The following is a 13905-nucleotide window of genomic DNA, read 5'->3' on the forward strand; positions in this document are numbered from 1 at the left end:
TGTTTGTGTGTAGTGTTTCAGACATGCCACCTTCGATATTTCAATTTTTTACAAGACAAATAAATAACATCAGAATTTCAAAAAAATTATAAACCTATTACAAACTATAATACTCTTTTCTTATACATCTTTATCATTCTGATATATAAAAATAAATAATTATCTACTTAAATTATAAGAGAATGTTCTGTTCACTAAAATAAAATAAATTATATTAAATATAAAATGTCATAACACAATATAATATAAAAATTAATCAACAAAAGTAAATTCTTCCTCCTTCAGGTTTTTATTTTTTGATTTATATTAAAGTTAGAAAGTAAATAAGTATAAAAGAAATAAAATTATGTCAAAGAGTTATGTTTTTCACTATTTATAAAATTGTCAGAGTTGAATTTATTCTACAAAAGAAAAAAAAATAATTTTAAAAATAATTTTTGAAGTTTTTAGTATAAATTAAATTAATTAATTCATAGTTTAAAAAGAATATAAATAATAAAATAAACTTCTTATTTAATTATGAAAGAGGAATTGAAAAGTTCAAAGAAAAAATCATAATTTGGGGTATAACTATTTAAAATCTAAAAATACCAATGATGCTTATTTTATTTTTAGTTACAGTTATTTATTTAACCTAGATGATAACTATCTTTTCATTAAAGATATGGCAAAAAGACTAGATAAAGTTCCAAGACTCCCAAAGGAAACTTTAACTGCTCAAACTAAAATGAAGTCAACAAATACAAGAAGAATGTATATATTAGCTGGGTGTTACTACTTAGTAACAAAAGGATGGTCATTTCTTTTTTCAAAAGAACAAAGAATAGCAGAAAAGTTACACCACTTCTTCCCTATTCAAAAGATATGGAACGAAAATGGAGTAATAATATTTGATAAAGACTTTGAATATGAAGTAGTTCAAGAAGAGAAAGAAGCCAAATTAAAATTTGATACTGAAGGAATTCCAATAAAGAAAGAGGTAACTGAGACAAGTGAAAAACCAGATAATAGGAGATTAGTTTACAATGAACTTGTTGTTATGAACATCATTAATGATTATTATATGAAGTACAATGAACTTGGGAGTGATAATAGTTTGGCTCACACAAAATTATCAAAAAATACAATTAGTAGTCAACAATATACAAAACTTCCATTAGTAAAGAAAGATGGGAAATGTATTGGTATTTATAAGAAAATAGAAGTATTAAATACAACAGGAACTTTAGTATATGACTTTCTTTGCCAATATCTAACAAATGAAAGGGGTTCTCAAAAAAAGTGTGAAGGTGTTTTTATTGGGGACAAAGATTGTTTAAATAAAACAACATATGGAAACATTCTTTTGGGATTCTCAAAAGAAGCATTTTTGGATCAAGCTATTGATGAAAGTAAATTCGATTGTTTTAATGACAAAGTTAGTTGTCCATCATTAGTATCTTGTTTATCAGTTGCTCCATGTCAACGATTAAATGAAGGTGTTAAAATTCAACCACCACAATCTCCTACTAACATTAGTAACTCAATGGAAGATAACCTATTATATAACAGTAGAGGTTCTCCTTTTGTTGAGTATCAAAGTACAGTGTTTGATTATAGTGATGAAGTATTTCCAATTAATAATGGTGAAATACTTCACCAAATTGAAGACTCAGGTAATAAAGGAGTTATTGCACAGAATAACGAGTCTGAGTCATATGTTGATATGAATAGATATAAGAATAATAAAGAATATCTACAAATCGATCATTTGTCAGATATGGGACTTAAAGAATATGGGTTTATTCAAGGTATATATTACTAATTTTGAATAAATTCATGGGTTTTAAGTAATTTTTTGTTCATTTTATGAAGAGTTTCAATATTTTAATTTTGTGTGAAAAAGTCAATTAATAGAATATCTACATTAGATTTACTTCAAATTGAGAAGTGAGTATTTGAACTTCATCAATAAAGAATGATAGTGATGTAGAGTTTAATGCAAACAAATGAGAGTTAGAATGTTCATCAACGGATATATCACAAGAAATGATATGAAACGAAAGACAAGAAATAAAGTTATGGGATAAATTACAAAAAAAGGAAAAAACAAGAAATAGAAAGAAGAAAAAAAAGAAATAAAAGAATGAATAAAATAAAAAATAAGCAATTAATTAAGTATTAATAGAACTAGCTTTTATTGTTCCTGCCTCACAGGAGACTAATCCCATCCCTTCGTCTTCTTCTTCAAACAGCTCTACAGAGTATGTTTGATTGAAGCAATATTCCATGACATCCATCATGTTTTTTATGACAAGGTTTTTTACTTCTTTCTCGATGTCAATCTCAATTCTTAATTCTTTAATTAATTTAACACTTGAGTTATTTATTAATCCATTTATTGAAATTACTACTGGAATTATTTTGTCATCTTTTATTTTTTCTATTTTCATTAGAATATTCTCTAATTCATTATACTTATTTCTTTTCTTCATTTATTCTCCATTAATATTGTGATCAGCCACAATATTCATATCAAATAATAGACTAGTTTTGTTCTTTTTATCTACTACGTATATGTCTGGTATTTTGTGGTATTGTCCATCACTTTTAGGCATTATTTGTTTGTTCAATATCATTGTAATGTCTTTATATTTGAACATTGTTTCATATGGGGGTTTTTATATTGATTATTTCCTGTATATTTTCTTATCAATCCCTCCCATATGGTTGTTTAATTGTATAAGTAATTTGAGAAAAAAATTTAATAAAAAGTCAGTTAAATTCATTTTCTTTTAATTCTTATTTTCTCCATAGAAATTTCTTGTACATAAAGGACAGTCATGTCTTCCAGTTGATCTAAACCAACCAAAAATGCATTGTTTATGGAATTTTTTTCTACAACACTTACAAGCGACATTAGGGATAGTTGTAGTTCTAAGATAGAACAATGAATAACAAATAGGACAAGCATCAGAATTATCGAACTGACGGTCTAGTTGTTGTTTCCATAACAAACAAGCGTCTATAATACCTAAGTCTCTTGTCATTAAATTCATAGTAAGCATTCTTTTATATAAATGACTTTTTGCTTCAGAAACACTAACTTTATTAGAAGCAACATTAACAGTAATCATATCAAGAGGATATGTAGAAGGGAAAATTAGTTGAGACTCAAAAACAAGTTCATCATTTTTATAAACAACAGTAACTGCTTTACCATCTAATTGAAGCCTAAGAATAAAGTCATCAGTTTCTTTCCAACTTAATATTTTTTGAACTTCTTCTTGTAAAATAAATGGACAAATATTTCTTTCAAAGAATTTCTTTACCATTTTAGGAGCACTTTTTCTTAATGAAAGACACCATTGTCTAACAACATTAGGGAATGACTGAACAATAACAAACATACAATATGAAGCTAAGATATTTAAAATTTGATTTTCATTTTGTTTAGTAAGAAGTTGATTTTCATCTTCATCTTCACCATTAATAAAAGAATGAAGTAAAGATAGTACTGACGAAAGAGTAAGAGGGACATGTTGATCAGGTAAAAGTGTATATAAATTATTAATAAATAATTCAAAATGATGTGCTTGTAAATAGGCAACAATCCATGAACGATATTCAGTAGAAGAGTCTTTAATTTTTCTTAACATTCCAAGAATGAATATAATTAAAGTAGTTTTATTTAATGTATTAAATTGACTAAATGACTCAATTGCTTTATCTAAATATTCTTCTAATGAAGGAGGTAATGGATGATATTTTTGTTGTTCGTTATCATCAAAATCAATAAAAGTTTCATCTGATTTAAAGTTCATTGAAGCACCAATAAGATAACCAGTACAAATTTTAACAATAATAGAGTCTTTTCCTTTAAGAATTTTAAATAATTCAGGAATATATTTTCTCATAGAGTCTGACATAAAATCAATTTCTGCTAATAAATCAGTTTGAAGTAATAACTCTGAAATTAATTGAGTATTTGACTTATTAATAATTGAATTGACAATAAAATCTATTAAAGATATTTTAAAACTTAATTGAATTCCTTCTGACTCTGAAGTTAATAATTTAGGTGGTAGTGAATGGGTAATTAATATTTGTGATACTTGTAAAGCTCCACGTTTCATTAAGTTAGAACTTACTGAAGAGGTTAATATTTTTAATAAAAATTGATATATTAAACTTAATGATTCTTCATTTTCTAATGACTCAAAACATAATGAGCAAGATGAAGAAAAAACATAATGAAGAATATGTAAAAATGGAAGTTCTAATTCAGAAGTAATTTCTAATGAAAAGATATATTTAAATACCATTTTTAAATGAGTTGGAAAGAATATTAATGGATATAAAATTGATAATTCTTTTAATCCTTGAGGATCTGATTGAGTATTAACCATAAAGAATTTTTTAATAATAATATTTACTTTCTTCTCTAACCAATCAATGTGTAATGGTGAAAGATATGTTGATAAAAAGAATCTAATGGAATAAGATGTTGAAGAATCAAATAAATGAGCTAAATATTCAATACTTTCTTTTGATAAATTAATCCAAGAAGAAAGTTGATTAATAATATGGAAAATTAAATATTGTTCAATTTCATTTTTTTTGAATAAATATTGAAGAAGTATTAATTGTTGTAAATGTGGAATTTCAACAGAAATTCTATTTGTTAATTTTTGATAAGAATCAAATAACCAATATTCAATATATTCATTATCTTCTTTTATTTCTTCATTATTTAAATGATATAATTTAACTAATAAAGAAAGTGTGTTATTATAATGTGGATATTCAGATGAATTAATGAATGGCATTGGGATTAATAACGGTGATTTAATATTTTGTGCATATGAAGGAATTAATGAAATAAATGATGATAATGGAAGAAGTAATTTAATATCATTAATTAATAAATTACGCAATGGAGGAATTTCAGAAGTTAATGAAATACAAAATGAAGTACAATTAGGAGATAATAAAAGTGATTTAAGCATTTCATGAATTGGTTCAATTCCAATATAAGAAATTAAAGAAGGAAGTAATTTTAATAAAACATTTCTTATAGGTTGGTGAATTGGAAGAAAAATGTCAGGAGAAGTAATTGATTTAATAATATGTAATAATAATTCTTTACTATTTATTGTTGATTTAATTAAATAATTAATTAAATCAACATTTAAGAGAACTTGAAGATGATTAATTGAATTAGTAAATAATAATTCTGTTAATTGTTGTGGAGTTAATAAACGAGGAGAAATAGAAATAATTGATTGAACAATATCTTTAGAAGATTTAAATGAATGAAGTAATAATTGAATAAGAGGATTAATTTGAAGAACAATTGTCTGAATAAATTGTTGTTCTTTTAATTTATTAATAAATAAACGAAGATAATTTAAATGATTTAATGCATAATGTTTTGGGAATAAATTGAAGAACATTTGATTTAACAAATAACCAATAGAAGTAGATGGTTCAAAAGAAATACTTTGAATAAGAAGATCTTCCATTTTAATAACATAAGACAAAAATTCATCATTAATTTCAACAGTATCATTAATAATATCAAATTCATTAATATTTTCTTCTATTGATAACATAAAAATATGTTGGAATTGTCTTACAATCATTTGATGAACTTCTTCAGTTGCTGGATATTTTTGAAGAATAAAAATAATTAAATCAATTTCATTATCATTAAAGAAATGGTCATTTTCATTTTTATCAATAATTGTTTTTAACAAATCATATGAAAATCCTTGTGTAAATTCATTTTTAATACATTTATCTACTATAAATTTCATACAATTTAAATGTATTAAATATTCTTTTTCTTCACTTCTTCTTAAATATGTTACTGCTGAACTTAATACTCCTTGAATTTCTTTAGTTTCATTTAATTTTGTTAAAAATATTCCCATTGATGAATATCCTGAATCTATCATAATTGATCCTGGATCATTTAATAATAATTTCATTATTTCTATTAATTCATTTATATTTGTATATTTAAAATATTTAATACTTTCAAAATAATGTAAAATAACAACTGCTCTTTGTGGTCCTCTTATATGACTATCTCCTATAGCTTTAAATACTCCTTCAATATATTTTTTTTCTAATTCTTTTTCTTTAATAAATGGAAGTAATCTTTTAAGTGTTGGAAATACATAAAGTGATCCAAGACATGCTGTTGAAATATATTGAATAATTTTATTATAAAACTCTTCATTAAATATTGCTCCATTTTCTAATAATGAAGTTATACATAAAAATAATTGTTTTGAATATTTTGAAAATGGTTGTAATTCATCAATTGTTTTAACTATTATATTCTTTAATGATTCAAACCGTTCCATTACAATAAAATTACATGTTATTAGTGCTGCATCAATACTTGAAAAATATACTTCATTTGTAATAGATCCATATGATTCTATTAATGATTTAATTGAATTTTCTAAATGTGATTTACCATATGAAGAAAGTTTACTAATATTAATATTTGGTAGTATCGTAGCAAGACATCCCATTCTTGAAATTAAATCATATTCATTACTTGAAACTAAACGAAGTATTTGACTAATATTACTAGTAATAACTTTTTGTCTTCCTTCAAATGAAAGAATATTCAATGCTTTCTTTGCTGCTTCACTTATTTCTTTTACTGAATCATGACAACATAAAAGCCACCATGGAATAATCTCACTTATACAAAAACTAATCATGTTTTTCCCTTGAGGAGATTGTAATATCCCATCTGATAAACAAATGAAAAGATTAAGTCTAACATTTGATGATTTATGTGTTGATAATGTTGTAAATATATTAGAAAAATGTAAAGAAAATGCTTGTTGCTCTTTCTTGGTTGAAATAAATGGTTCCAATAATATATTTCTCTTTAGTTCATCTAATGTTTTTATTATTGTTGTTTCATTAGACTTTTGAAATTTTTTCAATAAAAAGAGTGTTTCATCATTTAAAACACTACTGGCACTTATCATTTCTTGATATTTATTGTTTAACAAGCTACTCATGTTTGTCTCCTTTTTTTTAGTTTTTTTTCTTTTATAAGATTGAAGTTTGACTATGTAATTATTCTTTTTATATATTTTTTATTAGTAATATTTTATTATTTTTTATACAAAAATCTTTTTATGTTTTTTATCTCAAAATTTATTCTTCATTACATTTTATTACATAAGATACTCTTTTTATGTTATATATAACCCAAAACTACTCAAAAAATGATTTAGTTCAGATAAAAATAGTAACTCATCCAACTGAAAAAAGGGTGTGAAAAGGAAAAGAGGAAAAAAATTGAACAAAACAAAAAAAAAATGAACTGTAACTGTAAACCCAAAAAGTATGAGCGACTCTGTTAAATTAGTTGTAGTTGGTGATGGTACTGTAGGAAAAACTTGTATGTTGATGTGTTATACATCGAATGATTTTCCAAGTGATTATGTTCCGACTGTATTTGATAATTATGTGGCAAATGTTACGATTGATAAAGAAACAATTTCATTAGGACTTTGGGATACTGCTGGACAAGAAGAATTTGATTCGTTAAGACCATTATCTTATCCAGGAACAGATATTTTCCTTCTTTGTTTTGCGGTGATTTATGAACCATCCTTTCATAATTTAAAAGATAAGTGGCAACCAGAAGTTAGACAACATTGTCCAAATGCTGCTTTAATGATGGTTGGAACTAAAATTGATCTAAGGGATAATGCTGCTGAAGTAAAGAAAATTACGGACCAAGGTCTTCAAGTTATTTCTCCTGAAAAAGGTCAACAAATGGCTGATGAATTAAAATGTGTTAAATATATGGAATGTTCTGCTTTAACTAGAAAGGGATTAAAAGAAGTCTTTGAGACTGCTGTTAAATATGTTTTAGAAAACAATGCTGCTGCACCACCTCCTGAAAAAAAAGACAGAAAGAAATGTGTTCTTCTTTAATTTTTGCATTATTTTTTAAGACTTTTTATTTTTATTTGACTCTTCTTTGTCTATTAAAGTATTTACGTATTATTTTTTGAATTAATTAAAGGATCTTGTGAGTAGAAAAGAAACAGGATGAAAAGGATATTTAAGTAAATTGAAAGAATACGTCATAAAGAAAGCAATCTTATCTTCTAGCAAGCCATCCCATGAAAGCAAAGAATGCAACAACTAACATAGCAGCAATAATAAGACAGAATATGAGAAGGAAGAAGTCGAACATTGTATCGAAAGAATAACTTTTTAAGATTGCCTGACTGAATAGTAGTTCTAACAGCAAAAAAAAAGAAAAATAAAAAAAGAAAAACTAAAAAAATTATTTGAATGGCAAGTGTTAATAAAGAAACATTACAAACTCAATTAGAACATATGCAATTAAAATATGTAGGAACAGGTCATCCTGATATTTCAAAATAGTTTATTTCATTTATACATATTTTTTAATTTAGAAAATTTATTTTATTAATGTTCTAGTGAATGGATTTGTAATCAACAACGTGATAGTTATGCCTCTTATATCGGTCATCATTCGTTGATGGCTTATATTGCTGTTGCTGAGAATCAAAGTATTGGAAGGACTAGATACCAATTTCTTGAAAGAATGTGTGATCCGTGTGGCAAACCACCACCTGAAAAAAATGGGATTGTCATCACAGAAGAAGATATGAAACCACTTTGTAATTGACTGAATTTTAAGAATATTTTTCAAAGTGTAGTTGTTAAACCAATAACATTTTTTTATATTGATGCCTAAAAAACAAATAAATTATTCAATTAGTTTAATTCACGAGTCAATTACATTTATTTGATTATGAATTAAATAACAATTATATTTAAATAATAATTAATTTGTATTATTTAAGAATATTTTGTATTTATTGTTTTTCTGAATTATTTATTGTGTTTTCAAATTATATTATTTCATTCATTCATTTGTTTTGTTTAATTTAGTTCTTTTTTATTTGTTTTTAAATATAAATTAATTAAATTAAATATTACCTTACATTTTGATATGTCTGATTTGTGTATTTTCTTATTTTTTTTTTTTTCAACTTATTATTCATAGTTTATTGGCATTTCTATTATTATTATTCTTTATTACAACTTTACATTTTGTTTGTTTTGTCTTCTTTTTCTTTATATTTTTTTCTTTATTATTTTATGTTTTGTTTGTTTATAAACAATTTCTTTCACTCATTTTATTTTTCTTATGTTTATTCATTCTTTTAATTTATATTATTTTATTATATATTTCTGTTATTTCATTATTATTTCTCTATCTATTCATGGTTGTAAATATCATTGTTTTGTAAATTGAATGAATTAATACTTTTCATTTTATTATTTTATACTTATTTGATAATTTAGAATTGTAGTCAATGCATTTTCTTGTATCATCGTATACTATTTATATTTATTAATCATTCTTTATTATTTATTTTGTTTTTATTCGTCATTTTATTTATTTTCTATACCTTATTAAATTTCATTATTTGTGATTTTTATTATCCTTTATTATTCTATTCTGTGATTTTCCATAATTTCTTCTATTTATTCATCTACATCTTTTCTATTTTATTCTTTATTTATTTCTTTTTCAAATATTCTAATGATTGTTATTCTATTCTATAACTCATCTATTTCATTTTGTCATTTTCTATTCTTTCTTTTATTCTTTCATTTTCATTTCATCTTTTTGTATTGGATATATTAAAATTAATGTATTGAGATGGATATATCTTATTAATATATAATTATGAAATAATTATATATTATTTATCATTTAAATATAGTCAATGTGAATTTTGTCGTTTCTTTGTAATTTCATTTTCAAATAAGTATTTTCTATTTACCATTCTATTTTATTTATTTATTGAATTGAAAAAAAGATAATTTAATTATTTATCTTATTTATGGTATTGTTTGTATATTTATCCATTTAAATGATATTTTATTCTTTCTATTTTATTATTTTCATTCTTACTTTTCTTTATAATTTCTTCTTTTTCATTAATTGTATTATTTTATTATACTTTCATTCATAAATAATTGTATATATTTTCATTTATAACAACTTAAAATTTAATCTTTATGATTGTTATATTTTATATTCTTGTGTATAATAATTCAACCTTTCTTTTGTCTTCGTGAAAATAATTGAATATAATTCTTTAATTTTATAATTCTTCATTATATTATTTTAATAAATAATGGGTATTGATAATACAAATAATGGTAATATTATATTCAACCACTTTATTATATTTTGATTTGATTTTCAAATATTATATTTGTTAAATATTTCATTTTATTTTTCTATTTTTGTATTATATATTTTATTATTTTCATATTTATTGATTAGTTTCTTCTTTTTCTTTATTTATTTCAACGTTTGTTTTATATAATTTCTCATTTAATTTCTCGTTTCTTCTTTAATTTTTGTATAAATATTTTCATTATTTATTTTTATTTAATGTTTTTATCTGTTTATCTTCTTATTTATTGTTGTTTTTCTCTTTTTAATTCAATGGTTTCTATAATTATGTTTTCTTTTTCATATAATTCTTTATCTGAATCTTATATTCCATCATAGTCATTATAACTATGATTAATTTGTTGTGTTTTATTCATTGAAAGACTTTCAAATGTTTTAAAGTTAAAAGAATAGATTAATAAAAATCAATTTATTTATTCACTTCACCTAATATTGTTCCAACAACTGATAAAATACATAAAACCAGACAACAAAACATTGCTGTTCCAAAAACAAAATATCTCCAAATAGGAACAGGAGCATCTGGTAGTTTCATCCATTTCTTTCTATTTTTCATAATATCAACTTCATTGTCATCATCTTCTGGTGATATTGGGAAATCTGAATTGCTATTTTCGTTTTGTGAAGAATGGTTTTGTATTTCTTCTTTAATCTCATTTAATTCAATTTCTTGTTGTCCTTCTGTTGGGGTATTATTAATAGTAACAATAACATCAGCAACACCTTCATTTTTTTGAGCTTCTGCTTTAGATAAAGCAGCTTCAATATCATGTTGAGTGAATTTTTGATTTCCATCAACAACTTTATTATAAATAATATTATCAATAACTGACAATTTTCTGAAATTAGGATCACCAAATTTCTCAACTCTTGGCCATAACATAATAATACTTAAAGGACAAACATAAACTACAAATATAGAGAAAATTGCAGAAGCAACAGAGAAAATAACACCAATATTAGTAACAAAACAAGCACATAAAGTAGTAACAAATAAAATAGAACATCTAATAATAAAGATAATAACTCTTCCATTCCACAATTGATAAATTTTCCATTTCTTTGGTATATATCTCAAAATACCAGCACAAGTAGAAAAAGTTAAAGCAGGATAAGACATTAAGACTAAAATGATCATCAACATTCTACAAACAATAATTAACCAATCTCTATCTGAACTATTTGGATTTGAAAAATCATTTAAAACATTAGATGAAACTTTATCAAAACTTACATGTCCACTTACTGCCATAAATACAAAAAAGAATGAACATGTTAATACTGCAATACAAACAGCACCTTGTAATGAAGCTAATTTAACTTTCTTTGACATTCCTTTTGTTCCAACATAAATAGGAGGAATTGAAGAATGAATTTGGAAATTAGCTGTAATGAAAGGAGCCATTGTGAAAAAGTCCATAACACCACTTGGCCACCATTTACCTTTAAAAGTAGGGAAATTACTATCACTTCCATTTGAAGATTTTCCTTTAGCACCACAATAAATAGCTTTAATCATAACAGTAAATGTGACAAATACAGCAACAATAATTGATAATACTGAAATTCTGTTAAGGAATTTTACTGATTTTGGAATAATAAATGGGAAATTTAAACAAACAGCAACAAGAATTAATAAAATATAATGCCATCCACATGCTATTCCAGCAGTTCGTTGTGGATTTCCATAACATTCATCAATAGTATTATCCCATTGATCTCTTGTAGTAAGGTCTTGAATAATACCAAATAAATATTGAGTAACAATTACTTGGTAACTCATTAAAATACATAAATTGAATAATGTATTACAAATATCTACTAAACATGCTAATATTTTTCCAAATATTAATGATAATAATTCTCCCATTGTTCCTGCTCCTGTTAAATAAATAGCTCTATTATAATAATACCATGTATAAATAAAATAAACAATTGTTGCTAAACTCCATAATACAAATCCAACTATTCCCATTTTATAACATGCTTGACTTAATGATAAAATACCTGCTCCAACTAATGTATTTGTAAGATTAAATCCTAATGAAATTGAACTTGTTATTAATGTTTTCCATGCAAATGGTGTTTTTTTTAATTTCCCTTCTTCATTTCGTTTAAACTCTTTCTTTTGACATAATAATTCTTGAAAATTTCTTGCAATTAAATCTTCTACTGTAAATCCTTTTTTTGCTTTTGCCTTTTTTAATTTTTTAACTTGATTTACTCGTTCTTCATCTGTTGGTTCTGTTGATTCATTCTTTGTTGATATTTTTGGTTCATATGCTATTTCTTCTCCATTTTCTCTTTTAACTTCATTTTCACTTTTAGAATTAGAACCTCCTCTTTTTCTATCAATAAATTCAACGTCTAAATCTACTGATTCTTCTTCATTAGGAAAGTCATGATACCCATCTTCAATAAATCTTTCTGAATACTCTTCAAAATCTCCTTTTTCTAATGTTTTAGATAATGTTTCATTGTCTAAATTACTCCTGATAACTGCTTTAGACATTATTTTATAGTGTTTATTTTCTTGTTCTTTAAAACAGTTCTACTTTGTCTCTATGTATTATTCTGTTTTGTTCCACTTATTCTATCTTAGGATATTCTATTTATTTCAAATTTTCATTCATCTAATTCAGAGTTAACTCTGCTTTTGATCTTCTTTCTTATTTTATTTTTTGAACTTGTTCTTTTTTTTTGAAGCATCTGCACATGGTTTGGATTGGAACTATTCAACTTTATTCTTTTAAATACTTTTCCTTTTTAACTTATTAACATCAAATCCCATTCAATCCCTTTTAATCTCTTCTTCCCTTTCTTTCATTAATTCATTCTTTTTCTATAAAAAATGAAAAGAACTTTCATTTTCTTCTTTTTCGTTCTTTTTTTATTTGATATTTTATTGAACTGTTGTTTTTTGTTTTTATTCCTTTTTTTACTATTTTCTACTGTTTCTGTTTTAAAAAACAAAATTAAAACTAAATAAAGTATTTAAAACTGTGTTAAAATTGTATTATTTTTATTTTGTTATTTCAGGGAGTAAAATACATATTTTTTTATGATACAAACAAAAACTTTTTCTATCAACAAATAAATAGAACTTCAAAATTTCTTGGAGTTAAAAATAGTTAGTTTTAATATTTGTTTTCATAAAATGAGGTTTTATTTTTGTATTTAATCTTTTGTTGTTCTTTTTTGTCTTTGTTTTAATTCACAAATTAAAATAATATATTTCATAATACTGTATTTTTTTGCATATCTTTCATAAGTTATCCCATTTTAAATGAAGCACAAACATTTTTCTGTAAAAACTAATCATTACTTCTATTAAAACTTATAGTAAATTGACAATATATAAATTATACTGAAAAAAAAGACAAAATGTTTTTTTGGTATGAAGTTGATATTTTAATAAAAAAGGTTAATTGAATAGATGAAATTTATTTCTACTTTCCTGTCAGGTATTGAATTTCCTTTTATTAAATTCATGATAAATTATCTTATAAAACTTGAGTTGCAAGAACAATTAATTTTTTAATTACTCACATTTATTCAACATTATCATTTACTATTTATTTAAATAGAATGTAATACATTTAGTGGTAATAGAATTGGTTTCTATTATT

General features: G+C 23.8%; 5 protein-coding genes across 5 annotated transcripts, besides 3 other annotated features; 3 read left to right on the top strand and 2 right to left on the bottom strand.

Annotated features, from left to right (window-relative positions):
- Window positions 1–36: part of a repeat region that runs on past the window's edge.
- Window positions 37–664: 628 nt separating this feature from the next.
- On the top strand, window positions 665–1804 carry EHI_190420 (uncharacterized protein; the record flags this gene model as incomplete). The annotated part of the gene is made up of 1 exon (XM_001914084.1): window positions 665–1804. One exon carries the CDS (start codon window positions 665–667, stop codon window positions 1802–1804), a length of 1140 nt encoding a protein of 379 aa, XP_001914119.1.
- Window positions 1805–1879: 75 nt separating this feature from the next.
- Window positions 1880–2040: a repeat region.
- Window positions 2041–2143: 103 nt separating this feature from the next.
- Window positions 2144–2697: a repeat region.
- Window positions 2698–2774: 77 nt separating this feature from the next.
- On the bottom strand, window positions 2775–6998 carry EHI_190430 (uncharacterized protein; the record flags this gene model as incomplete). Its single annotated transcript, XM_646355.2, has 1 exon — window positions 2775–6998. The coding sequence occupies one exon, from the start codon at window positions 6996–6998 to the stop codon at window positions 2775–2777; it is 4224 nt and encodes a 1407-aa protein (XP_651447.2).
- Window positions 6999–7362: 364 nt separating this feature from the next.
- EHI_190440 (Rho family GTPase) lies at window positions 7363–7959 on the top strand (the record flags this gene model as incomplete). Its single annotated transcript, XM_646354.1, has 1 exon — window positions 7363–7959. One exon carries the CDS (start codon window positions 7363–7365, stop codon window positions 7957–7959), a length of 597 nt encoding a protein of 198 aa, XP_651446.1.
- Window positions 7960–8325: 366 nt separating this feature from the next.
- EHI_190450 (splicing factor 3B subunit 10, putative) lies at window positions 8326–8686 on the top strand (the record flags this gene model as incomplete). The annotated part of the gene is made up of 2 exons (XM_646353.1): window positions 8326–8417; window positions 8476–8686. The coding sequence occupies 2 exons, from the start codon at window positions 8326–8328 to the stop codon at window positions 8684–8686; spliced, it is 303 nt and encodes a 100-aa protein (XP_651445.1).
- A 1999-nt stretch (window positions 8687–10685) lies between these two features.
- Window positions 10686–12788, bottom strand: EHI_190460 (amino acid transporter, putative; the record flags this gene model as incomplete). Its single annotated transcript, XM_646352.1, has 1 exon — window positions 10686–12788. The coding sequence occupies one exon, from the start codon at window positions 12786–12788 to the stop codon at window positions 10686–10688; it is 2103 nt and encodes a 700-aa protein (XP_651444.1).
- Between the last annotated feature and the right edge of the window lie 1117 nt (window positions 12789–13905).

This window comes from Entamoeba histolytica, genomic scaffold, assembly GCF_000208925.1.
Source record: "Entamoeba histolytica HM-1:IMSS scf_1104750519167 genomic scaffold, whole genome shotgun sequence".
Lineage (NCBI taxonomy): Eukaryota > Evosea > Mastigamoebida > Endamoebidae > Entamoeba > Entamoeba histolytica.